Source organism: Copadichromis virginalis, linkage group LG3 (genome assembly GCF_057382275.1).
Source record: "Copadichromis virginalis isolate Kocher_CV1m ecotype Utaka linkage group LG3, C_Virginalis_male_GT1.1, whole genome shotgun sequence".
Lineage (NCBI taxonomy): Eukaryota > Metazoa > Chordata > Actinopteri > Cichliformes > Cichlidae > Copadichromis > Copadichromis virginalis.
In genome coordinates, this window is record NC_140620.1 from 23,692,456 (window position 1) to 23,719,414 (window position 26,959).

Genomic DNA, 26,959 nt, shown 5'->3' on the forward strand with positions numbered 1-26,959 from the left:
ATCGAGAATTTACGCCAGTGTCCTGTTATATTTTAGATAGCAAGGAGCAGACGGCTGAGTTTATTAAACTCCACTGAGACATCCGGTGACGCGAATCTGAAGGTTAGACCCTCTAATTATACAGTTGCTCACTTCGGGCCTACCCAGCCTCCTGAGGACCCAGCCCACGTAGCGCGCAAAGGCCCGGTCCACAGGAGGATGCAGCCTATGAACTTGGACACCCCTTACATGTGTTTTGTGGACTTGGAGAAGTTATTTGACTGTGTCCCTCGTAGTATTCTGTAGGAGGTGCTTCAGGAGTCTGGGTTTTCTAGCCCGTTGCTATGAGACATTTGGTCCTTATAAAACTATTGCAAGATTTTGGACAGCATTGTTGACAATAAGTTGAACTCATTCCCAGTGGGTGCTGGACTCTCCCAGTACTAGACTTTGTCAGTGAGTCTGTGTATAATTTTTAATGACAGAATTTTGAAGAGTATACAAATGGCAGAAGACTTCGTCTTGGTTGGCCTCAGAATCTTGTCTCTGATTTTCGCAGATAATGAGGTTCTGTTGGCCTCATCATGTAGTCGCCTCCAGTTTGCGCTGGAGTGGTAGAGCAGCCAAGTGTGAAGTGGAGGAAATGATAACCCAGACATCTAAAGAGTTTAAGTATCTCTGGGTGTTGTTCATGACTGAGGGGAGATGGGAGCGGGAGATTGGTAGATTGAAACAGATTAGTGCTGTGACTGCAGCTTTGTAGTGAAAAGAGAGCTGAGTGTAAAAGTGAAGCTCGAGATTTGCTGCTCTATCTACATCCCCACTACACCTATGGTGATGAGTTCTGGGTACACAGCAAATCCAGCATGTCCAAATTAACACTGTCGGATTTGATTTCAACACTATTAAAGTGTCTATATGGGTCCACACCAGAGAGTGTTAATTTAACTCTTTTTTCGGAGAGTTGGTACATTAACTCTGATTTAGTGTTAAACACCAAATCTGTCTGGAGTTGATAATTTAACACTTAGTGTTAAGAGTTTATATATTAACTCTCAAAGAGTATTTTAGTTTAACTACTTAAGAGTTATCTTCTAATTCATTCTAAAAAGCGGGAATTTTACTGTTCTGAACTTCTAGAAATTTCTTTTGGAAATAAACATTTACTAAAAAGATGCAATGGTTTTCGAAAAACATTTATTCTGAACTGTGCACCACAATTTCAAAACATTTTCTGAAAGATGTAACAGTATACATGTTCTCACTTTCATTAGAATTTTGTTTATCAAAAGGTCCGACATGGTAAATGCAAATAACAGCATTCTCATCACTTATTTCTTCAATACAATATGCATGTCCTTCATTCATCCCTTTGTGGAACTTCAACGCACTTCTGCTCTCCCCCTTATTCCATCTTCACAAGCATATCCTGTGCGGAGATTGAATAAAAATTAGTTGACACTAATTAATGGCACAAATAATCCAGTAAACAACTGCAGCACAGTAAAAAAAAAAAGGAATCCTCTTTGAGCCATTACTTGTGTAAAGTATTTTCCCAAAAGACAAAGACACAGGCAACAGGTAATACTGAACTAAATGTAAAACCTCAACCTTTTTCATTTTTACCTAAACCGTGTGCATAAAACTGGAGGGATCTAAATGCTAACGTAGAATCCAGTCAGGACGTCAGCTACTGCTGTTTGCTCGTTTGTTTTTTTTTTTTATGGGCGATCGTTTTCAGGCTTCAAGTAGCACCATTATACCAACGTTTCACATTCCAGACATTGTTTTAGGTGTATTTGACCAAAAGGTTGACTGAAAATTCACATGCAAGCTTTTTTTCAAGGCTGTGGTATTTGCCGCAAACAATACCTTTCAGCTAGCTAAAACAGAATATTATGCTATCAGCGAGCAACATGGCTAATGCCTTTCACACAGCTTTGTCTCAACTCCAAAGAGCCACAGAAGTAAAAGCTAATAGAAATAATTGAAACAATCTTTGAAAGAATGACTTACCAAGCATGGCAAACAACTCAAATATGTAGAGCAAAATGTTCCGAAACGGCTTCACTTCAGCTTCGATTGGAGCCGTGCTGGGGGCGGAGTCTGTGAATTTACTCTGTTGGTGTCATAGCCCCTGGCGGAGTTCAGAGTTAAGAGGTCAAGAGTTAATGTTTCCATCGTAACACCTCCAGATTTGACATAGAAACACTCATTTATAACACTCGATTTTAACTACTATCATTTTACACCTCAGAGTTACATTAAAAGAATGTGACTCTGCTTAGAGTAAAATTAACTCTACTTTTGCAAGAAGACTATTAACACCAAAACATTTAACACTTTTGAATTTGCTGTGTAGTGACCAAAAGAACGGGATAACAGAAATATGAATTTGCGTTGAAGGGTGGCTGGCCTTTCCCTTAGAAATAGGGTAAGGACTTAACCCTTTAACCCTTTAGAGCCAGTCGGAGCGGGCACGCTCTGTTTTATGTAACTATTTTTAAATCCCGGTAGCTCTGCAACCACGTAAGCTAGCGCAATAATTTTTTTTGCATATGAAACCGGAGGAGTTGTACTTACATCTTATGCCATCAGCTTGTCCTAGGTCACATTTCCTTCCACATATAGCTTTGCAAAAACTGCATAAAAAGCACTTGCAGCAACAAAAACATAATATTCCAGAAACACGCTTTGCCGATCCGATCAGCTGTTCGTAACACTTCCTATGTTGGAATAGACGTCAGCGCGAACTTTTGCATGTCCGCCATTACCTGCCCGAAACCGGAAGTGACGTCATTTTGCGGAAATGTAGTCTTTTTTACCATCAGGGCCTCAGGGCCTATACTGCTCTTTTTAAAAGTTATCTTTGACTTTATGACTTTCTGTGTCGTTTCTGGGATGCTTAGGACTCAGATTGCACTGCTGGAAATAGTTTATTTTGATGCATATGCTGCTTTTTTGCAACTTTGCAGTATAATATTTATTTTTGTTTTTCCTGCAGTGTATAAAAATTGGTGTATTTCAAAAATAAAACTATGAAGACACTCAAAATAAATTTCCTGTGGTGGGAAACTATTTTGTGCAACTTTTTTGTATTTACAGTTTTGAGGGATAAGCCTCTTAAATTTCTCTAACTAGAAATATATGTTAAAAAAGCAAAAACGATTTTCAATTTTTTTGTAGTTTATTGCACTTTCTTGCAATTTATGTAATTACTATGCACTTAATGCATACATATTATTAAAATTTGGGCTATAATGGTTGTATTGATGTATAGCAACTTGAAATGCTCCAAAAAATGGCTCCACAGCATGTAAAAATATAATATAAGCTCTGGTGGACTTTGTTCTATGGTAGGTCTTAAAGGGTTAAACCATCCAGGAGGGGCTCAGAGTAGAGCCACTACTCTTTCACATTGAAAGGAGCCAGTTCAGGTGGATGAGGCATCTGACATGAATGCCTCCGTGGTGAGGTGTCCGAGGCATGTCACACCCAGAGAAGGCCCTTGGGCAGAACCAGGAGAGATCATAATTCTGGGCTGGTGTGAGAATACCTTGGTGTTCCCATGGACAAGTTAGAGGTGGTGGCTAGGGAGAGGGAGGTCTGGGCTTCTCTCTTTAGGCTGCTGCCCCAGCAACCTGACCTAGGATAAGCAGGAGAAAATGGATGGATGGATGGAATAAGATATTTAATTTTAAAGAGCACAAAGCTAAAACTAAAAACAAACTAAAAACTACTTCCAAAAACATTCAGCTTTGATATTAATGAGTTTTTTGGATTCATTGGGAACATGGTTGTTGTTCAATAATAAAATTATTCCTCAAAAATACAACTTGCCTAATAATTCTGCACTTCCTGTAGCTTTTACCCTCAAATTAAAAGTTTTGCCTTCATTTGTAATTTACCAGTTTATTTTTCTATAAATTGCACTTCATTATGTCCAGTCATAATGTATTAATTTGTTTTTTAATTATTTTTTTTTTTTTTGTGGGCTGATAATTAACTATTATTTTAGATTTCACTGGTTTTATCTGTCATTCATATGTTTGATTCATACACAAATTGAAAAAAATAATTCAGTTTTCTGTTTGCATCTACAATTTAGATAGATAACCTGTCTCACACTAAAGAGCATCCAAGCAATGTGAAAAAACAAAGGTTTAAATGCAGTCTTCCATTTTATATATGTCATTATTTATAAAACTACCATCTTAACTAATTAGTAAAGACTTTGATAGCTTAGATGATGTAACATTGATTATCATACTTGTCAATCTGTATGTTGGTATTTAGTATTTTAATTCTGATTCCTTAAATAGAACACAGACTGTAAAATATATCACACCAACAGCTGCTGCTGCACAATATGTTGAGGGTTTCATGTTGTTATTTTTATCTGTACATTTCTAGTCCTGATTCTAAAATGCTTACCAGCACTTGCATTTTCTCAGAAGACAAACTCTGAAGGTCATAAAAGGAACAAACATTAAAAGTTCTATAAAACTCCCCATTTTCTGGTTTTGACATTAAAGCTGTCTATTCATCTGGAAACTTTACCTGAGAGACTTTACCTGTGATTTAATTTTAATTAATTAATATTAATTAAAATTTAATTAATTAAAATTAAATATTAATTAATATTTATATATATATATATATATAAAGTTTTCCCTAAAGTAACTTAATAAGCAGTGAAAGAATAATCTTGACAACAACGTTTTGGATGTACTAGCACTTGGTTATAGTTATTGAAGATGGCTATCTGTTATAACTGAAGAGTAAAAATGTAAATGTAAAATTTATAAAACTTTATTTTTCTTTTCGAGTACCTATAATGACAGTTTATGTTTCCAATATTGTGGAAGTCCCACCAAGAGAAGAAAAGTCACCAACAAAAAAATGAGACCAATGGAGCGCAGCACAATAAGTCCAGTGGGTTGAGAAGGCCCGTGTGCTTGAAAATCAGTTGCTATAAAGATAATGAAAAGTGATTCTTATTCACCAGTTTTAATTTTCATTATACTGGGACAATTCAGAATAATTATTATCTCAAGAAATGTTTAATTGTTAAATATGAAATATAATTTCATTTACAACATTTTACATTTTAAATAAACCAAATTAACAGTTAAAAGCAGCTAGGAAAAAACAACAGTCAATATCTCATAATGAAACAAATTTATGTTTTCCTTTACAAAATCTGACTTTAGAAAGCCTTTAGTCTCAAAATGCTACAGTTGTAGGTATTATCAGTTCTCTGATAGTTAGTTTCGGCTAAAACAAAATTCAACAAAAGCATAACCTGTGATTAATAAAACCCACACAGGCATAGCTCACCTTTTATGTTAAGCCAGCTCTCTGGTGATTCTCCAGTATCAGCAATACTACATTTGTAGAGTCCTTCATCAGATTTGGATGCAGTGGGAGTGGTAATGTTTCGAGTTGAGCTGCTCCTAATTGAGGCACCATTTTTATAGAATTTTGCAGTGAAGCTACAGTTTGCATGCTTTTTTCTACAATACAAGCTCACATTTTCTCCCTCCATCACAGGATAGACAGGACTCTCCAGAATCACAGGACCATCTAAATGTGAATGACAAATGATCTGAAAACTTTGTGGACTTGGAGAAAAAGATTTATCCTTATGTGGAATTTATGTTAAAATTATTCATACAAACAAATCTTTCAACTACTACAGTCAATAGGTCGTATATCATTTTTAAGACATAAAACATTATTTCACACTTATAACAGACCTTATTGTGATCATGATTCTTCTGTTATCTGAAAAACTCTCTTTTACTGGTAATACTTAATTCTCAAATATATTGTGCCATTTATGATATACCAAAACAACTGATCTAAAAAGTAAATTACCTAAATGTGTCAATATATAGTTGATATTTCTTTCCATGTACATACCAGCTACAGTGATGTTGACAGTGTTACTTTTTTGTTTTCCTCCATATTCACACCAGTATTTTCCACTGTCAGTTTTTGGATATGCATTAATAATATTGCAAGGCCCAGTAGATGTTTCCCAGGATGAAGCACATGTTCTAACATCTCCATTTATCTTTTTCATCACTCTCCATCCATTCAGTCCATTTAGCCCTTCACAGCTGATCATGATAGATTCTAATTCAAAGAACTGCTGTCTGTTTGGAGCAACTTGAGGAAAACCTGAATCTGAGACAGAAAATCAAAGGTATTTTCTTTCTTTTTTTAGAGAAATACAAACAGAAAAGAATTAAGCACTAATATATTGCTGAAATATTTTCAGAATAACAAAAAAATATTTACACATATATATCTACCGAATAAGTAAATATGCATTTCCATGCTTTCTTTTGTATGCTTCCTTCAGAGAATTATTTTTGTGTTTTAAAAGGTTAATGCAGTACCCTTGTTGTACTCTTTCAGATTTGAATCTAAAAACAGCAACTGCAGCAGTTACAGAAACGTTCAAGTTGTTATGAGATGTATGTGATATATTAAATCAACTTTATTTTTATACCCCAGTATCTCAAATGCCTCAAGCTGAATTTGAACTACTTACTATGTCTTTGAGAAACACTCAATCCAGCTTTTGGAACAAACAAAAACAGCATGTTCACCACTGGAAATATGGACAAAGAGATTATCATTGAGAAGTTACAAATTTGCATATTGAATGCATGAAAATGTATGGGTGTGTTTTGGATATAATAATTTCCCTTTAAGTTCATACATACATTTTCTCAACAGTTGACTTAATATCTTTTTATTGACAGATAATGTCAGTACTCACAGAGTCTGATGCTGGAAACTCTGACCTGCATGTTGGCTTGCTGCTGACTGTGTGAGCATCAGACTGAAACGAGAATGTGTTGCTTTTGAGAACTTCCTGTGTTTCTAAATAACTCACTAGCGGGTATTGTCTTCCTGAGAGAGAGAGCTGCTTTATATTTAAAAGAACATCTTTTTTGTAAAGGGATATACAGTGAGGAACATAAGTATTTGAACACCTCGCAATTTTGCAAGTCCCCCCACTTAGAAATCATGGAGGGGTGTAAAATTTGCATTGTAAGTGCATTCCAACTATGAGAGACACCATTTAAAACAATTCAGGAAATCATATTGTATGATATTTAAAGAATATATTTGTATTGCACTACTTGCACTGGTTTATCTGCTGCCTCTGATGAGAGACCAGATCAGAATTGTAATTTTCTCTGATTTGTCTAAACTCTGCAGAGCCTCTGTTAGGGGGAAAAAATGAAATAAATGGTTGGGTAGTTACAGATGAAACTTAACTGGGGAGCACAAATAAGATATATTCATTCTAAAGTATCACAAACCATTGCAATCCTTAACAAGGCAAAGCAGGTATTAGACTGGACATCACTTCATATTCTCTACTGTTCACTGGTTTCACCTTACTTAAGCTATTGTATAGAGGTCTGGGGAAATAACTATAAAAGTACATTACATTCATTTTTTACTCTTAAAAAAACAGTTCAAATTATCCACAATGCAGGTTATGGGGATCATACAAACGCACTATTCTTGCAGTCTGAAACATTAAAACTTGCAAGTCTACTGGAAATTCAAAGAGCACAGATTCTGTTCAAAGCAAGTGTTTCTGTGTGTGTAGTGAAACTGTAGAGCATTTGAATATGCAGTTGAAACAATGTCCAAACATAAAGTAGTTCAAAAAGAGTTATAAAGATATGATCTTCATGAATTCTAAGAAAGGGGAGAATTTTGAAATTCAGTCAATGTCTCCATTTAGAAAATGTAACAGAAACTGTTAAAGTTGTGCTCCAAAGAAGAGGGCCACCAAAGGGCATTGTTTGCAGTATATGGGCCACATGTAGGCACATTGTGCGGGCCAGATCCGGGCCATACAAATTTTGCTATGTGGGATGTTGCCCTCATGCAGCAAACCACATTTTTGATGATTATCCAAACCTTAAACTTATTTTTTTTATTTGCTTATTTTGTGACACAAAATACCTCAGTGCTCAGTAAACTGAGGCATAGAGGAGGGTTTGACCTTTGACCTGGAGGTGCAGCAATCCTTTCAGGAGCCCACTCTGACAGACTGCTGCTTACTGTTTTTTTCCACACAAATGTGTACATTTAAAAACAGTGTGATCCTAGAATCAGGTCTGAGGGTGCAACAGCATTTCCAATTTCATGCCCAAACAACACAGGAAACACAAACCTCGGGCATCAACTGAACTGGGAACATAGAAACTAGAAACACTAATACTAGGAGAGAGCACACAGCCTGGCGTAGGACGGATCACAATACAATGAGGAACAAAGGAAAACTGAAAACTTAAATCCACAAATGAGGTCAGGGAAGAGAAAAAACACCTGAATGGAATGATGAATAAATAAAACAGGAAACCTCAACTGACTACAACACAAGAGCTTGGTACAGATAAAAAAGTAAACAGACTTCATAAGGAGACACACACATGAATAGACTAAATACAAGAATTTGACACAGGTGGAAAGGAACACAAAGAATAACAGAAACTTAACTAAACACTCGGCACTGGCAATATAAGACAGGAAGTACGGACTACAGAGATGCAACCTTGACACACAGACAGAAATACAAACACAGAGACAAGACTGACTGCATAAGATGTGATGTGGACCACAGGAGAAAAAGGCTGCAACAGGAGAGGTCACTGGCCCAGGAGTCATGGGACTCACAGCATGAGAGTCAGGAGGTGGGAACTAGGTGGGGCCACATTGTTGGTAGAAGAATCTGTAGGAATGGAGTCTAGGTCTGCTCACAGCCCCGCTGTTGCCCCAGATGGATGGTCATGCCCTGATAAGGGGCCACTCTGTTCCTGAATCCTGTACGCCACCTCCCCCAGGCACTGACGGACTGAAGAGTACCAGAAGGTATTTTCTATCTGACAGATGAAAATTTATTTGTTTTCCTTTTTCTTAACAGTAGACTAGATTCATAAACCTGATATCACCCTTCCATTTTTTTTCAGGTTGTGAAATTGACACCAAGGAACTGCCGAATTATTGAAATGAATCAAGCCAGATTTTAGTAAAGCACGGTTCCGTTTCATCAGTTGTGATACAAGGTCTGTTATGTAAATATCCACATGTGTGGTATCCACAGAAACCTCCGCATCGCAGCTAAAAAGTTTAGCTAAAAAGCTAAACCATTTCTACTATCACCAAACACACAGAAAACAAAAAAAAAAAAAAATTAAAAGAGCAGTTACAAACTTTCATGAAATTTATTAGTTTTTCTTCACAGATGCTGACAATAGCCTCTATAAACTCATTTCCTGAATACACAAGGTCGTTCACAATGTTTCAGGTAGAAGCAATCAACATTTTCAACATTTTCAGCCCGATTACAGACGTGTGATCGGATGAGCGAGTGTGTTGTAAATTGTTTGTCACGTGCATTTTTTGTCTTAAAACTTTTGATTGGTGGAACTGATGTAAACAGCATTATATTAGCGTGACTCTTTTGGCTCAGATGATTAAAAAGAGGGATCAAACATGTAAATCGGCCAATAGAAGCCAAAGTTATGGCCCCTCAGAATTAAAGGGCCGAGGCTATTTTCTAAAAGTGCATTACGCAAAGGCACAAAGATCCAATATACCTGAATGTGTACGTCGTTCTTCAATAATTATTCAAAAAACAACAATTTTAAGGCATGTACATCAAGTTCAATCATTTCTGTCGTTCAATACCTAAGACATTTCAGCTGACAGATGGTGCCAAAATGCTCCAAATGGAAAAATGCCTGGCAACTAGTTTATTAAAAGCTTGATCACCTTTCACTGTTTCACTTCAGCAGCATCAGTCTTTGCACAGATAATGTGTTGATTCCTGGTTTTCTGGAGTTTATTGTCTACTGAAGCATATTTTCAAAGTGGTTTTATCCAAAGCAATCCAAAAATAAATTAGGCAAGGTTAAAATCTATTTTTCTATGTTCCAGCCTCAGTAACATTGACACAGTAACATCTGCTGTAATATTTACACCTCTGATGAAATCTCACAAGTTTTCGCTTTATTTTGATACTGAGGCCTCCTGCTTGTGACATTTAATTAATAGCTATTTATTTCTGGTGAAGATATTTCAAAGATTAACATGAGGAAAAATTAAATAAAAAGCAACTTTTTCTGAATTTTTTTCCACAAAATAATTCTATTTATGCTGCAAAGTTCAAAGATTTTGGAATAAATCATGGAATGAATAAAGAGTGCATAAGTGGTTTCTATATATACAGTATATACATGGATGTGTACAGTAAAGAGTATAAACACCATGCTGTGGTTCAGCAGCAGGTATGGTGGATGTTATAAATGCAGATAGTTTGAGCTGTTGAAAGAAACCGTAAACATGTTTGCTTGCTTTGGCTTGTCTGCTGCTTCTTCATGTTGTGACCTCCTCTAACACTTTGTTACAAAGATTTTCACCATGGCATGAAAGCAGCTCCAAGTGACTCTTATATGCAAGAGTGTTTGAACATGTGTAGCAGGGCTCTTTGACTCTGGCCGGATGCTCAGTGAATATGTGACTACATGAGCTTCACCATGTTTCAAAAACAATGAAATGTTTCATGTTTGCTCTCTGTGGCTCAGGTTATCCTGAGGCGATCGGTTCATCTCATCCAATCGTGGCCACTCATGACAATGATGCCATGCTGCCATGTCAGTTGGAGCCTCCAGTTGTGGACAAGGAGTGGTGGAGACCGGACCTTCCTCGACAGAGCCAGTATGTGCACCGTTAAAACCAAAACCAGGATGACAACAACATGAAGATGTGGAGGTACGCTGGGAGGACAGAGCTGTTCAAGGATGGCCTGAAAAGCTGCAGCACATTGCACGGTGGAGCTCTCAGTAGAAGGAATATACAGATAGATGTTTCTTCCCAGAGTTATGGGGCCTGAAGAGAGCTGCAGATATCAGGCTGGTTGTTGGTGAGTTCTTCCAGGAAATGTTTCATATCGTAATTGATGATGTCACACAGAGTTATTCTAGCTTTGATTTTAATTAGTTATGCTGCATTATATAAAGCTTCTTTAAGCCTTCTTAGGAAAATTATTATTTGATAATCCATGTAGTATTTTTATCTGTTATTTATTAAAAAAACATTTTTTTCAGAGTCAAATGCTGCTAAAATTATGGCGATGACAACAGCGCTGTGATCCAGACCTCTGCAAACAGCAGCTGTGAATGAAAGGAACAAAGTTAGAGGTGAAAGTGATTCTTTATAAAGATCACAACAAACAGTGACGTGACTTATGAACCATGATTTTTGCCCTATTTCCAAATAAGTTGGAGCTTTGTAAAAAATGTAAATAAAAACAGTAGTGCTGTCAGCGTTAATCTCGTTAAAATGACGTTAACGCCATAACTGCATTAATCTCCGTTAACTAGTTACGGCGGATCGCCCAGTGCGTGGGGCCAGACGGCGTCAACGCATTAACAAGCTAACACTAAACATCACAAATCTCCCACATCTTGAAACTTTCTCTCTCTCTCTCTTTCACTCGCTTGCTCTGTCTCGCTGCTGTTACCAACACTTCCCAAACTTTCCCCTCTTCCTAAACAACCAAATCCCACATGTTGACTTTTGTTTTTACTTGGTCGACATAGCATTGTTTCCACTGATAGGAAAGAGGTGGCTTTTTTTCTTTCTTTACTGTTCTCACGCTGTCCTTGCTTTTTAAATGCTTTTTTTTTTTATCCAAAAAAAACACAGTGACAACAGTATTTAGAAGAAATCATGGCTTATATTTTTTTAAATCATAACTCTGGATTTACTGGCCTGTAATTAAAATTTAAAAAACAGTGTATACTTTGAAGTCCAAACTTGTTTTGTTTTAAACAGAGACTCCTGCTCACACACCAGTGTAGACGCCTTAATGAAGAGAGCATCAGCATGTGGAAACCACAGGGAAGACCTGAACTGTCAGGGAGCCAGGGTCCATGAGCAGTGTGGACAGTGTGTTTTTAGTTGGTCTGTGCTGCTGTTGTGTTTCCACGTTGTATGTATAGGCAGTTGTGTGTGGGTGAGTGTACGCAGTGCGGCTATTTCCTGTAGGCCAGCTGACAGGCACCTGCAGGCCTGGTTGGTGTGGCCGTGCTAGGGGGCTGGCCACACCTGAAGACCTTGCCACACACCTGCTGCTGATCAGGCTCATCGGGGGAGCTATTTAAGAGTATGATGGAGCTCTCACTGATGTGGGATCATTGCGTGAGACTCCACAAAGTGTTTTTAGAGAGACAAGTTCAGTGAGTGTATGCCCACAGTAGTTAAGTGTCCTGACGGCTGCTTCTATTGTTTCCACCAGTAGGAGTGTGGAAAGCCAGAGAGCAGCGAGCACAGGGAGTGCGGACACACGGAGCGGAGAGCACGAGGCATGGACTTATTGGGAAGAAGACACGACACGGGAGTCAGGGGATCACACGGGAATTAACTGTTCATCAGAGTCCAGCGTTTGGGTACTAATTCCCCACATCCCCACGGTGTGCCATGGCATACCGTGACATGAACATTTCTTCTTCAGCAGAAGTTTGGATTTCAACTTGAATGTCAATACTAGTTACTAATTTCACTAATTAGAAGCTGTGAGCTGATGTCAGAGTCGGGAATTAAAGGAAGGACACACAGAGCCTGATCTGATCACAAAGCCCTCTGTTGTTTGTTGTTTAAGGTCAAAAACTCTGCAGCTGACCTGGAGCTACAGGCTAGCTCACTCGAAGAATTCAGAGGCTGAACAAACAGAGCTCCAGCTGTGCTGCGTCCTTTCAGTGCAATACCAGAGATTGACACTAGAGGTCACTTTTGGATTTAGTGTAAAAACAGTAACCACACTGACACTGACTTGTTCCACACGAGTTCCAGCAAATGAACATGTCAAACAGTATTTTAAAACTGATCTTAAACACCTGACATAATTTGAGTATAATTATTTGCTATTTATGTGGATATAGTACAAGTGTAGCATTCATTTGATTTTAAGAAAAATTCATGCAAATATTTAAAAATGAATATGAAGTGAAAATAAGATTTCAACAATTTATTTAAAAAACATTCAGCAACATTGAAAATGTATTAGTTTGTATTTAAGGTTGTAACCTGTTACTGTAATGCACAAAATAAAGTCATGAATCATGTCACCAATATAAAGGTTGCAGAATTTGAAGCATGGATGAAATACATTTTATGCAAGTTTGAACATATTTCACCCTAAAGAAGAGATCAGAGGTCCAAAGTAACCTGATATTTACAATCCCCATGTATCATTCCCTACATGCTGTCAGTACCAACAGGGACATAGTTTTAAATAAATGGCTCTATATAGCATTATCATTACTTTGACTTTCAGGTTGAGCTGTTGAACTTATGGGAGAGGTCAGAGGTCAAATGTGATATGATATTTTAAATCTTTATACTTTATAAATGTTGGCATTACACAGCACACTATTAATAATCATAGATTCTAAGTTTTAAGACTTTTTTTTTAGAACGTTAGAAACTGATCCACAGGTTAATCCAAACGGGAAGAAATAAAAGCATGAATAATCAGCCTTTGACACCTTTATTCTGAGTTTTAAAGTATTCCTTAGATAATAAAAACAGTTCTGGACAAGCCGTTTGGAATGTTTCTCAACATTGAGCTGTCAAATATGACACCAAGGTTTCTAAGGCTCAATTTAACAGGAGGGTCTAAGAAGCTGATATGCTGTCTACTTTCTGAAATCATGTGGTTGAGAGCAATAATTAAAGTTTATGTTTTATCAAAGATTAGCTGGAGGAAGTTCATTTTTAACCATAATTTTTAACATTTTTAACTTGATTTCTGTCAGACAGTTATTAAAACTAGATAATTTATAAAACTCTCCTTTGAAAATGACTGCTTGAAACCCAGGAGCACAGCTGTCTGAAATGACTGAAGATGAAGCACTTTTTCTGAATTTACGTAGATTAAACTGAGTTTGCACCTGTCTGTGTTGAACTGTAACAATGTTCTGCATTATGTCAATCAAAGCTAGAGAGCTCGCCTTTCAAAGGAAAATATTGTAGCGACTCAAGGAGAGGGAGCACTAGCCCAAAGACTTGTGGTTCATGCTGAAAAACTCAAACAAAACCGGTTATCCTGACGATGACATATCACCCTTGATCATTTGTGGAGTTATGATAGTCAGGCATTGGTACAATGTTACTCTTGTGAGTGAACCACAGGGGTGTGATTACTGTTTACTACACCGTTGAAACCCTCATGCCCTCCTTAGGACTTTTTTTAAAATTTGGCAATCATGTTGGCCGTGTTATAGCTCGTGACATGGATTTTTGAAGGAAATCTTCTTTTTAGTCAAATTTTTAAAATCTTGTGTCCTTTAATCTTACATGTCATCCATACTCTGCTGATGCATTTTGCACCGTTTCAACACCTTTGTGCACAAAATTCTACACACACAAAATCTGCTTTTTTTCATAAATCACTAAATCATCTTCAGCCCTTTTCACAATAATCAAACATTAAATTAATTTCAGGATTTTAAGCCTTGAAATGCCAGTTTATTCATTGAAAAAAGTCTAATTGTGTAGTTTTCCATACAATAAATAGAACGAGGATGGGACATTGGGTTTTTTTTAGATTCTTGGACATGTCAAAGAACAGGAAAAAATTTGATTTGATTGCATTATTATTGTTTGTATAGTCTCTCTCGACACAAAAATGCCCGATTCACTTCCATTGAAACCCCATATTTAAATCTCTCTTGTAATACTCTTGTATTATAAAACCATGCATTCAATGTCAGCATTTTTTTTAAAGAAAAGAAGTGATATTTTATATTTTTACTGTTTTCCATCAGATTCAAACATTTTGCCATTGTAGGCTAATGCATGAACTTATTTTATTTTTGTCACTAACATTACGAAGCCGTGTGACCACCAGGGGGTCCAACGAGTGATTTATATGGATGTGTGTGTAAAACAATTTTCAGATCACCATCTGATTCATCAATGAGCACATTTATTATGCAAACTGCACCAACATTGAAAACCTCAAAAACAAAAGATAAACACAACAGAAAATATGAAATATGTATACATTTGAATCTGAAACATCCAGGCTTTGAATATATGATGCATGTGTGTGTTTCCGAGAAAGAGATAAATGGTATCTCTTTGTGTGTGTGTGTGTGTGTGTGTGTGGGGGGGGGGGGGTGTCTTCTGTGAGATGAGCAGTTTAGATTAGTTTGGATTTAAGACTTGAAAATGGAAGTCCAAACAGTGAACCCGTGATTTGATTTTTGGAATGTATATCTCTTTTATTTATATGTGCTCAGTTTTGCATTTTAAGTGATTTGATTATTATTTTGTGATGCTTACTATTTGATTTTGCTTTGCTCTTGCAAAATTTCTTTAATAAAATATTCTGCAATTAAAGTCTAAATTGTGGGCATTCACTTTTTAACCTTTTGTGAAACAGTAAAGGTAATGGTCTAAGTATTATTCTGTCACAGTCTGGCTGTGGCAGACTATATGGAGTGATGAGTTGAGCCCAAACATAGACACGTAAAGTGACAAAACTTGACATAATAGAAGGTGAGCCTTTTATTTAAGGCTGGCAAAAGAACTACAAACAAAGGCCAAGGGAAAAACTGAAACCTTAACTGGGTGAACTAAACTACAACATGAAAGACCCTAACATGAACACCTGGGCATGAATACCTGAGACGTGGAAGATGCAAACCTAGGAGCATGACATGGAAAACAACAGACGAAACACAGACTAAATGCACACAGGAGGTGATCAGGGGAAATGGAAACAAATGGGAAAACAGCTGACACAAATGAACATAATGACATAACATAAAACACTGGACCAAATGACCCAGGATTGTGACATGTTCTTTATTAGTACAAATAGCTCTTACAAATTATGCTGCCAATCAAAGCAGTAGTTGGTCACATCATGTTTACCGTTATTTATTTTATACTCAAGCGTACATTAAACTCTACTTATAATACAAGCACATCTTCCAGCTGATATACAGGACAACAAGGTCAGCAGTTTCTTCCCAACATTACTAAAGTCATAAATATGCTGGCGATACTCTGGTGGAATTGCAGTTGCTGAAATATCATATATTTACTATCCATCCATCCATCCACTCGCTTCTGCTTATCCCTTTCAGGGTCGCGGGGGTCGCTGGAGTCTATCCCAGCTGTTATAGGGCGAGAGGCAGGGTACACCCTGGACAGGTCGCCAGTCTGTCGCAGGGCCAACACACAGAGACAGACAACCATTCACACTCACATTCACACCTATGGGCAATTTAGATTGATCAGTTAACCTATCCCCACTAACATATCTTTGGTCTGTGGGAGGAAGCCGGAGTACCCAGGGAGAACCCACGCAAAAACAGGGAGAACATGCAAACTCCACACAGAAAAACCCTGGCCTGATGGTGGAAGGTGGAATTGACCTTATTGCTGTGCAGCAACTACCATGTCACCTCATATATTTGCTATTTAAAAAAAATAGTAAATCATATATTTACTATTTTTTTAAATAATGAAAAATAATGAAAAAAATGTTTTATGTTCGTAAGTGCAAATACCTGAAGTATTATGGAGTTGGCTTATTAAGATGATTTGATGTGGTTATTCTGCAGCATACAATTATTGGTTTATTTTCACTTTTGAAATCTAAAGAGAAAATAATACTTTCACGGAAGAATTTATAACTGCAGACAAAAAAAATGCTGGAACCGATTTATGGTGTAATAATTCCAGTGAAATCTTTATTTGATGTCTGAGAATTGCAGGAACAAAAAAAAAAAAAAGACAAAACCAAGAATGATCCAGCCCTAAGTATATATTTAGAGCTGGATCAGATGACCCTGAACCTGTTACTTATGCCTGGGATGGGGCTTCCCATGATGCACTGTTTCTTCTTCCCTTATCTGTTTTTTTTCACTCACCATGTTTTTATACACCATTCTGCATTTAATTATTATTTGTCATTAATGTAATCTCTGGCTTTTGCACAGCATACCTTTTGTCCTGTCTTCCTCCTTTCACCCTCAAACAGTTGTAACAGATTTTGATAATATTTTAAAGTAATACGATTTTCCAAACTATTTTCAAAAATACTTTTTGCTGAAAGAATTATCTTAATTCATCTCATATGTAGATCTCATATGCTATGTAGAGCGTCTAAAATTATAAAGCCCATCTGTAACAAGATATTGAGGGCCCCATCTAGAAAATTTCTGTTGCTGTGCAGACTCTTTATTTCACACTTTCTTTCCTTACTGCATAATAACACTTTGCAGTGACACCAGCTCAGTTCTTCTCTCTCTGGTCCCAGCACACTACTGTTGTAGAAATAGGGGAGGGATGATTAGATAACTACTGATAATAGCACCAGCCAGCCTCCCTGGCACTAGCCCTCAACCCACTATACCACCCCTCCCCTGCAGCTGAGCTACAGACCACACTCCACCACTACAGGTTTTTTTTTTTTAATGGATTGTTAACCTGTGGTTGATTTCACTTCTGACTGTTTGATAATTTCTGCAAGTGGTAACTGAACAGACACTCTGAAACTTCTTACTATTTATTATATATAGTAAAAGCTGTCACATGTTGTGCTTGTCTAAGATCAGACAAAATAAAATACCTCAAGCTATATCGGAAATTATGAAAGCACAACCTTATATTTTAGAGAAGATTAGAGAAAAAAATAAGCCTTGGCTAAGCAAGACAAAGCCAAAGCTTCTTGCTAGAATATTTCTATTTTGGTATGAAATGAAACCCCAGAAACGATTGTTTGTTTGTTGAAGTGAGTTTGAGTCAGTTCTTTGTAACTCATATATTTCCACGGTAAAGAAGTCCCACGATGAGCAGCAGAAGAAAAACCATGATTACAGTGAAAACGGTCCGTACTACCAGGTAACCATGGCAAGAGTTCTGTGAGTAGCTTTGAGCATTTTGAAAGGCTGAAAGAAAGAAAAAACAAAACATGCCTAATTTACACTTCTTAGAGTTACAAAACCGAACAAATAGCAGATGGAAAGAGAAGCATTTGAATATAGGCACTAAATATTATACTTAAGCTGTTTAATTTTTTGAATTTTAAAACATACACTCGATACATAATCAAGAGAGATGTTAGTGTTTGAGAATGACTTTTTTCAGTTTTACTGTCTTATATTTTTGCTGTGACTTGTTTTTTTTTTTTTTTTTTAATTGAGCCTAATAGTAAAAAATCTTCATGTCTCACCTCGGACTGCCAGCCGGCTCTCTGGAGATTCTCCAAACTCTGAGATATTGCACTTATAAAGCCCTTCATCAGACTCAGAAACTCTAGTAATGGTCATCTTGCCTGTGGAGCTGCTGTTGATGTGTCGGTTATCTTTGAAGAAATCTGCTATGTGGGCAAAAGGGGCCATGGTACTTCTACAGATAAAAGTCACGACTTCTCCCTCCTTCACAGGAACAACAGGACTTTCCAGGATCACAGCTCCAGCTAAAATATCAACAGACATTACTGAGAGTCAGCTGCTTTGACAAAATGCTGTCACTTTGTTTAATTTTGTCATTATTAAAGCAAATGTCTCATCAGTCAATCACAAGATAGCAACTTGGTGTATAGGCATAGGATAATGAGCATCAGAATGGGAGAAAAAAGGTGATTTGAATGAGCTTGATTATGCTTTGGCTCATGACCGTCGACAACACAATCATCTCTAGGGTTTCTGGAGATGGATCCAAAAAAAGAGAAAATATGCAATAAGCATCAGCTCCCTGGGTAGAAATACCTTGTTGATGCCAGAGGTCAGAGGAGAATGGCCAGACTGATTCAAGTGGATAAGAAAACAAAAGTAATTCATTCAATTCTTACTTTGTTTAATTAAACTGTGCAAAAGACCATCTCTTAATACACACTGAACCTTGAAGCAGATGGGCTACAGAGCATCTGTAGCCCATCTGCTACAGATGGGCTACTTTCTTCTTCTGTCAGCTAAGAAGAAAAAAGTGAGACAACAATTTACACAGGCTCGCCAAAATTAGAACTGATCTGATGAATCTGGATTTCTGCTGTGATATCTAGATGCAGGGATCCATCCTGCCTTGTATGAGCAATTTTGCATGCTGCTCGCAGTATGATAGTGTGGGGAATATTTTCTTGGCACACATTTTGTATTAGTGCTGACTATGTCCATCCCTTTGTGTGTGTGGTGAATCCATCAAACAGGACAACACACCTTCTCACAAAGCATCTTATATTGGTTCTGTGAACAAAAACTCAGTGGAGCCCCTTGTTGCAGAATGGGAGATTCACATGCACATGAAACATATCCACTGCAACTGTGTGATGATGTTTTTCATCATGTCAATATAGACATATTATTGTAGGGTCTTTACCTTACATTATAAAACACCTTGAGGCAATTGTAGTTGTGACTTGATGTTATATAAATAAAATTTAACTCAATTGAATTGAATAAAATGAATGGAATATAGACCAAATCTCTAAGGAATGTTTCTACCACCTTGTTGAAATCTATGGCATCAAGAATTAAGGCAGCTCTGAAAGGAAAAGAGGTCTAACCCAGTAGTAGCAAAGTAAACCTGAAAAAGTGACTGGATAGAGCACCTTTTTTTTCTCGTTTGTTTGGGTTTTACTCTAACTTATCTAAGCTTTAATTTACTTCTGACTAACTTTTTGTAACACACAACTAGATTTGTGACATCTCAGTTTCGCTTTATTGCAGGTGATACACATAGTTTAAAGCTCATGTGTTACTTGAGTGAATGTTTTTTATGAAAATGCATATTACCAGTGACTGTGATGTTGACAGTGTTGCTCCTCTCGCCTCCAATCTCACACCAGTATTCTCCGCTGTCTGTGAGATAAACAGGTTTGATGGCGCAGACAGACGCAGTTGTTGTCACCCAGTTACTGACACATGCACTGACTTCTCCTTTTCGTCTCCTCTTTACAGTCCATCCAGTTTCGGGATTAAGACCCTCACAGTTAATTGAGAGGGAGCTATATTCAAAGAGCTGAAGTCCAGTGGGAACAATCTGAGCAAAAGCTGTATTTGAAATGTAAAAATAACAATGATACTAAAATAAAAAGAAATTAATTTGCCAATATAGTGATATTTTGAAATATATATAGGCCCTAAAAAAACTTGGTTACTGCTGAATAATAATATGTTAGTGACGTCCTGTCTTTCTTTTTCTTTCTTTCTTTCTTTCTTTCTTTCTTTCTTTCTTTCTTTCTTTCTTTCTTTCTTTCTTTCTTTCTTTCTTTCTTTCTTTCTTTCTTTCTTTCTGCTTTTATGTCTGTGTTTTGCTTTGCTTTTAAGTTGATAATAACTTACACCTGTCCTGTGCATAGTTATGTTGAATTTGTGAAACCACCAACACCAAAAACGCTGTCACTGTAGAGATGAAGAAAACATAAAAGGGTCTTAGATTTTTTTAAATTAGAATTTTTTTTCAGCAAATAACTCCATCAACCAACATGTCATTATCAAATTAGGAATTCAGAAAGGGAGGATACATTGTCAGGATAAATTACTACATTTTACAAGAAGACAAAAGTACTCACATAGTTTCTTGCAAAGAGTTGTGAGCTCCATGGTGTCTCGCTAGTGACTGTATTAAAATTAGACTGAAATATAACTGAAAAAATGTAGGTTAGACCCGCCTCCTACTGTGTGACTGATGGATACCACTAATGCAAAAATAAACTTCGGCTCAGGCTGTGTCACAAAGGGACCCTGTTTTATTATCTTCGCCTAAAACTTTATTATTTGGGTCACAGATTTTGAGCCTTTTTTCAGTTGATAAATGGCAGATATGTATGATATTCCAACAACTTTGTGTTTAAAAAAGTATGATAGACTAAGGTATGAGAGTGTTAGGTATGAGCTTTTAAAAACTGGCTGCTGGCATAATGGAAAGTAGGACTATTACTATTAGTCCTGTTAGTCTTAGTATTTTTTCAGCTAGACCTCTGGTCTCGTAACATGTAAGCTGGTGGCACCTTTACATGATGCAATTCCAAACAAATCTGACTAAGCTTTGTAACATGTAGTTAATTTTAGAATGGTGTATTATAACTGAGCCTTGATCTTGTCCTCATTTAACCAAGACTTTTTTTTATATACATTTTTTAAATGTTGTGTTACTGTAACAATTAGGAGGTAAAGAGTATTCTCATATTTAAGTGGAAATCCTCAGTCGAGTCCACTATTAAATAAAGCAACTGTATACTAAAATCTGCGACAACGTATGATGTCAACACAGTCTACTGGGAAGACAAATGTAAAAACAGATTCATTTTGAGCAAGAGAGAGACATTTATAACATGCAGCCAAAATTGATAGCCCCTGCCCTTTAAAATCACCTTTTATCCTAGTTGTCTCTTCGTGGTTCCCATTGGTGTATGGGATTCCTGAGTAATTTTTAGCTATCCTCAGTGTTTGCTATTTTACATTCTGTTAATGTGGTCCACTCAGTCCTGACTACCTTAACCCTATTTGTTAACTGTTTGTTAATCTGACTACAGTTCTTCAGTCCAAATGACATTATCCAAGTGTCCAAGTAACACCTCATTCTGAATAAAGAAGAAACAATCTGATGTTGATTTCATAATGTACTTAGTTCTCAATAAAAGGTTTACCTTCCATGTAGTTGAGCCACATAGCAAAACTGCCAGCAAGCAATCGGACTGACAGAACACTTTTGGTGAGAAAATGTAAAAAAATTTAGGTGATTAATTTATTAAAAGTGGTCTGTCATTCTATCTCTAAATCTCATTTTCTTTGAAAGACACATTCTTATTGGGAAAAATGCATTTGTATTAATATGCTAGATACTTAAAATTAATTTTTCTTATCTAAATAAACTTATTTTCTATAGAAGGTTTTTAAATGTCTTCTCTATTACAAAAACGTATATGGTTACAGCAACTGAATATTTTATTTATCTTTGAAGGTAGGAAACATCAGGCTGGGCACGGCCAAAACAATGAACAAAAAATTCAAGTAAGGAAACCGAACCAACTTTCTTTTCTTGAAAATCCAAAAAATAATACAGGCCTCTCATTTGTCTCCCTAACCTAAACAGGAGAAAAGGTTTTAAAAGCCATAAGCTTCCTACAAAAATAGCTACCAGATCAATCAACAAAATAGTCTATTTACAATATTTACAATATATAGAAAAATAACTAATCTAGTTCTTCTAGATACAGGAACTTCATCACACACAGTACATAAATCTGCACAAAGTAGGCGGAGCTACACTGGTCCTAATTTACAGGGAGCTTCATTCAACCGATGGCCAGCCTCCACCTGGAACTTTCATAAGGAAACAAAAAGAGAGAGAGAAAATTAACAATGCCACCATCAGGAGTGAAAACAATAAACAAAATTATGACCTGGGTCATAACACCCCCGATTTAAAATCAAGCATTTCTACCCCTGAAGAAATGCTTAACCTAAATTCCTACATGGCATAGCGCATCTGACACAATATTATCAGCCCCTCTACGATTATATGATGATAAATATCAAGGTTAAAATCTTGCAGCAATATGGGCCCTGATGTTATTGCGCATGGGAGACAGGACATGTTGCAGTGCTAAAAGTAATGCTAAGGTTTCCTTTTCATTTGTGCTGCAATTCTTCTGATGTGTATTGAATTTCTTTGAAAAGCAGCACACTGGGTGAGCAGCCTCCTGGAGAAGTGCAGCACCTGCACCATAAGAACTTGCATCCACCTCTAGCTTGAAAGCACAAGAAAAATCAGCAGCAGCCACCACTGGAGCACTGCACAGCCGGGCTTTGGCTGAGTCAAATGACTCCTGACATCCAGAAGTCCACACAAAAGTGTCGGCAGGACTTGACAAATCAGCTAAAGGAACAACCAACAAAGCCCAACTTGCAGAAAGCAGGATAGTAGCCACACATACCCAGAAACTGAAAGCCAGGGTTCAAGCCATTTTGGATTTTCCTGTACCAAATGGCACACTTGCTCTTGACCTACTTGTTTTCCTAGACCACAGCTTTGTCAGACTCACATTTTACACGATTTAAAGTCAAGCATGCACTCTCTAACCTGGTGAAGAATTCCTGCAAAGTGTCCATGTGCTCTGACCATGTTGATGAATAAACTACAATATTATTTGAGTATACTTTGCAGCTGCTGACACCAGAGAGTACTCTATTCATCAGCCTTAGGACATTGGCTGCAGCATTTCATAACCCATATGGCATTACAGTATAATGTATGGCATTGGAGTGGATGATGCCGTCATTCACCTCCTACATCGTTCCCTCGCTCACCTGGAGACCGCTGGAAGCACTGTGAGAATCATGTTCTTTGATTTCTCCAGTGCCTTCAACACTATTCTTCCCTCGGTTCTGAAGGACAAGCTGGAGAACTCTGGAGTGGACCATCACCTCACTACCTGGATTTTGGACTACCTCACCGACCGACCACAGTATGTGAGGACTCAGGGCTGTGTGTCGGACAGGGTCGTCTGCAGTACGGGGGCCCCACAGGGAACGGTTCTGGCTCCGTTCCTCTTCACCATCTACACTGCAGACTTCTCCCACAATTCCACCCAGTGCTTCCTGCAGAAGTTCTCTGATGACTCTGCAATAGTCGGCCTCATCACTGATGGGGACGACAAGGAGTACAGAGGACTGACTCAAGACTTTGTGGACTGGTGCCAGCTGAACTACCTCCAGATCAACGCCAGTAAAACCAAGGAGCTGGTGGTAGACTTCCGCAGGCACAAGCATTCTCCACTGCAACCACTGCACATCCAGGGTATGGACATTGAGGCTGTGGACAGCTACAGGTACCTTGGTGTTCATCTGAACAACAGACTGGACTGGACTCATAACTCAGACGCCCTCTACAGGAAAGGGCAGAGCAGGCTGTACCTGCTGCGGAGACTCAGGTCGTTTGGGGTGGAGGGCCCACTCCTGAAGACCTTCTATGACTCTGTGGTGGCTTCTGCTATCTTTTATGGTGTGGTCTGCTGGGGCGGCAGCATCTCTGCTGGGGACAGGAAGAGACTGAACAGGGTGATCCGAAGGGCCAGCTCTGTTCTAGGATGCCCTCTGGACCCAGTGGAGGTGGTGAGTGACAGGAGAATGGCGGCTAAGCTGTCATCCCTGTTGGATAACGTCTCCCACCCCATGCAGCAGACTGTGACAGCACTGAGCAGCTCCTTCAGTGGGAGACTGCGGCACCCACGGTGTGGGACGGAGAGATTTCGCAGGTCTTTCCTCCCCACTGCTGTCAGACTCCACAACAAAGACTTTAACTGAACAAACACACACATCCACACATGTGCAATAACACTAAGTGCAATAATCTTTTCTGGCATCGTTGTATTTTTACTCAGTTGTATATAGCATTCGTATTCTATTTTTATCTTATTGTATATTTTTATTCTATTTTATTCTACTGTATATAGTATATTATTTTATTCTATTCTGTACAGTTGTGTACTGTATTTATTCTTATTGTATTCTAATTTTTGCGTCATAACTTTTGCACTGTCCACTTCCTGCTGTGACAAAACAAATTTCCCACGTGTGGGACTAATAAAGGTTATCTTATCTTATCTTATCTTATCTTATCTTATCTTAAGAAGTGGTCCGGTTTCACAAAAACAGAGAAAATAAACAATGCGACCACCAGGTGTGCAGGAGCCAAATCAATACACGAAATCACGACCTGGGTCATAATACAGCATAGAAGATATTTTATCATTACTCTTTTAATCAAGTAAAATAACTGTATTCTTGTGCTAACAATGACAAGCTTGTATTATCTTGTCTTATCGTAATATCATGTGAATTGTATATCAGTGATTGCATCACATCTCAGTAATTACATTGTTTCAAAATTGACACACTTTGCTTAAATTTTCTTTTATGAACTAAAGCAAACACTTTAGACAGACCTAAATGAAAATACACACTCAGTGGTTAGCACTAACCTTGGAGTGTCTTCTTATAAACTGCAACAGTTCTTGTAAACAGTGTTTTCAGTTGTGTGAACAGGAAGACTGAGCTGAACAAGGTTAAACCACTAAATCTTCAAAACAGACCCTGATGACTCCGTAGCTTTCACATGAAGGCAGTTATGGACAGTAAATTAAAACCATGTATGTCTATGTAAAAATATATTTAACAGACAAACAACTGAGAAATAATAATGAAGAGGATTTGTTTTCCACATCCCTATTCAATTTCAAATCTTAGCATCCTGTTGCTCTTGTACAGTTCTATGTATTCCAGGAGTTATAGGCTTTATTGTAGTAAATCCAGCCAGTGCACAGGTTGGTAGCTTCATGTACTCTTGTGGAAAAAAATGTGTACCTCATGATTCAGCAGTTTGTAGACCCTTTCTTACCAGCAATAGCATGAATGACATTATCCATGTCTTGCATTGTTGTGGAAGAGTCTTGGCCCACCTTTCTTTGCAACATTGCGTCACTTCATTCAGGTTTGTGAGAATTTCTTTATGCATAGCTTGTTTAAGGTTTTTTATGTTGTAGAGTTACTGGTGTCCTTGTCCTATTGCATGACTCAATTTCAGACATGCTTTACTTATCGGAGTGACGGCCTTACACTTGAATCTATGATGAGGAATTTCATCACCATGCTTGACAGTCTGTATGAGGTGTTTGCGCTGATATACAAAGTAGCAAAACTGATATGCTGATATGCAAAACATGGAGCTGTGTATTATTGCCAAATATTTTAGCTTTTTTTTTCTATTTTATCCAATGGACATTGCTCCAATAGTCTTGTGGCTTGTAGTATCTAGGTATGAACACAAAACTGACAACACAACACAATGATAAAAACCAGCACTAAGAGACTACAAAGCAATCGTACAGTGATTCTACTTTAGAAACACGAACAGGTAGAAACCTAGCAGTTTAACGGCTAATCTGTTTTTTACCTTTTGAAGTTCAGGGTCTGGCTACTGGCCTGGGGTCAGCATTCATTCAACTGGGTTTTTTACTAGCTTAGTGTTAGCATGTGTAGGAGTGTTTAGCTTATTTTAGAGTTTAGAAATGTGTTAACATAGAATGTAGAACTATTGTAGAGATACTGCCCTTAATATTATAAAGGCCTCATTGTGTTGTGAACTTAGGAGTAAGATTGTAGGAGACCCCTCCCCCACTGAGTGGAAATTCCCCAGAGGATGTTTAGGTTGGGGGTCTCAAGATTTGTAACTTGATAACTGTGGTCTGGAAGGGAGATGGGTTTTATGACCTCTAGGGAGTCACCTACACCCACAGTGTTTTAACTGTCAAGCACACACATCCACACGCACACTCACTCATGTGCACTCACACATACACACAGGTATGCGTACACAGTCACACACGAGCACTCACATAGACACGTGGGAACGTGCACATGTAGGCATTCATGTGCTCGTGCACATAGACACAGACACAGAATTTGCAGCACACCGTGGGGGGGGGTAAGTATTGAGTTGTATTTTTGTTATTGACCAAATACTTATTTTCCACCCTGATTTACGAATAAATTCTTTACAAATCCTACCATGTGAATTCATGGATTTTTTTTTCACATTTTGTCTCTCACAGTTGAAGTGTACCTCTGGTGCAAATTACTGACCTCTGTCATCATTTTAAGTGGGGGAACTTGCACAATCGGTGGCTGACTAAATACTTTTTTGCCCCACTGTAGATAGTTTGGAAACCAACACGTAATGACCCTCTATGTCTATCCCCCATCTTCTGGTGGATGCCTTCAATATGATAATGTTATCATGTTATCATGTTATCATACTGGCCCGGGACACGGTGCAGGTGAGATGGACTCACCTGCACGGCATCTACAATAACACCTCTCCAGCTTAAAACCTGTGCTTTTCTTGTGTTGTTGTTGGT

The 26,959-nt window shown here is 37.7% G+C and overlaps 2 protein-coding genes across 2 annotated transcripts; both read right to left on the reverse strand.

The window, feature by feature from the left end:
* Positions 1 to 3,412: 3,412 nt before the first annotated feature.
* On the reverse strand, positions 3,413 to 6,803 carry LOC146713528 (high affinity immunoglobulin gamma Fc receptor I-like). The gene is made up of 5 exons (XM_085438481.1): positions 6,773 to 6,803; positions 6,542 to 6,601; positions 5,905 to 6,171; positions 5,320 to 5,565; positions 3,413 to 3,486 (listed from the first exon to the last, which is right to left on the reverse strand). Exons 1-5 carry the CDS (start codon positions 6,801 to 6,803, stop codon positions 3,413 to 3,415), a joined length of 678 nt encoding a protein of 225 aa, XP_085294607.1.
* Positions 6,804 to 16,922: 10,119 nt separating this feature from the next.
* Positions 16,923 to 25,516, reverse strand: LOC146713529 (uncharacterized). The gene is made up of 5 exons (XM_085438494.1): positions 25,441 to 25,516; positions 22,730 to 22,920; positions 19,833 to 20,121; positions 18,272 to 18,517; positions 16,923 to 17,987 (listed from the first exon to the last, which is right to left on the reverse strand). Exons 1-5 carry the CDS (start codon positions 25,514 to 25,516, stop codon positions 17,857 to 17,859), a joined length of 933 nt encoding a protein of 310 aa, XP_085294620.1. The 3' UTR covers positions 16,923 to 17,856.
* Between the last annotated feature and the right edge of the window lie 1,443 nt (positions 25,517 to 26,959).

Bases quoted from the DNA above. Each gene is read 5' to 3' on its own strand.
- LOC146713528 (XM_085438481.1), bottom strand. From the start codon at position 6,803: ATGCAGGTCAGAGTTTCCAGCATCAGACTCT. The intron at 6,602-6,772 runs GTGAGTACTGAC...CCATATTTCCAG, and splicing joins AGTTTCCAGCATCAGACTCT to TGGTGAACATGCTGTTTTTG. The intron at 3,487-5,319 runs GTGAGCTATGCC...GTTCTGCCCAAG, and splicing joins GAGCTGGCTTAACATAAAAG to GGCCTTCTCTGGGTGTGACA.
- LOC146713529 (XM_085438494.1), bottom strand. From the start codon at position 25,516: ATGTTGCAAAGAAAGGTGGGCCAAGACTCTTCCACAACAATGCAAGAC. The intron at 20,122-22,729 runs GTGTGCTGCTTT...TTTTTATTTTAG, and splicing joins TCCAGGAGGCTGCTCACCCA to TATCATTGTTATTTTTACAT. The intron at 17,988-18,271 runs GTGAGACATGAA...TCTTTCTTTCAG, and splicing joins GAGCCGGCTGGCAGTCCGAG to CCTTTCAAAATGCTCAAAGC.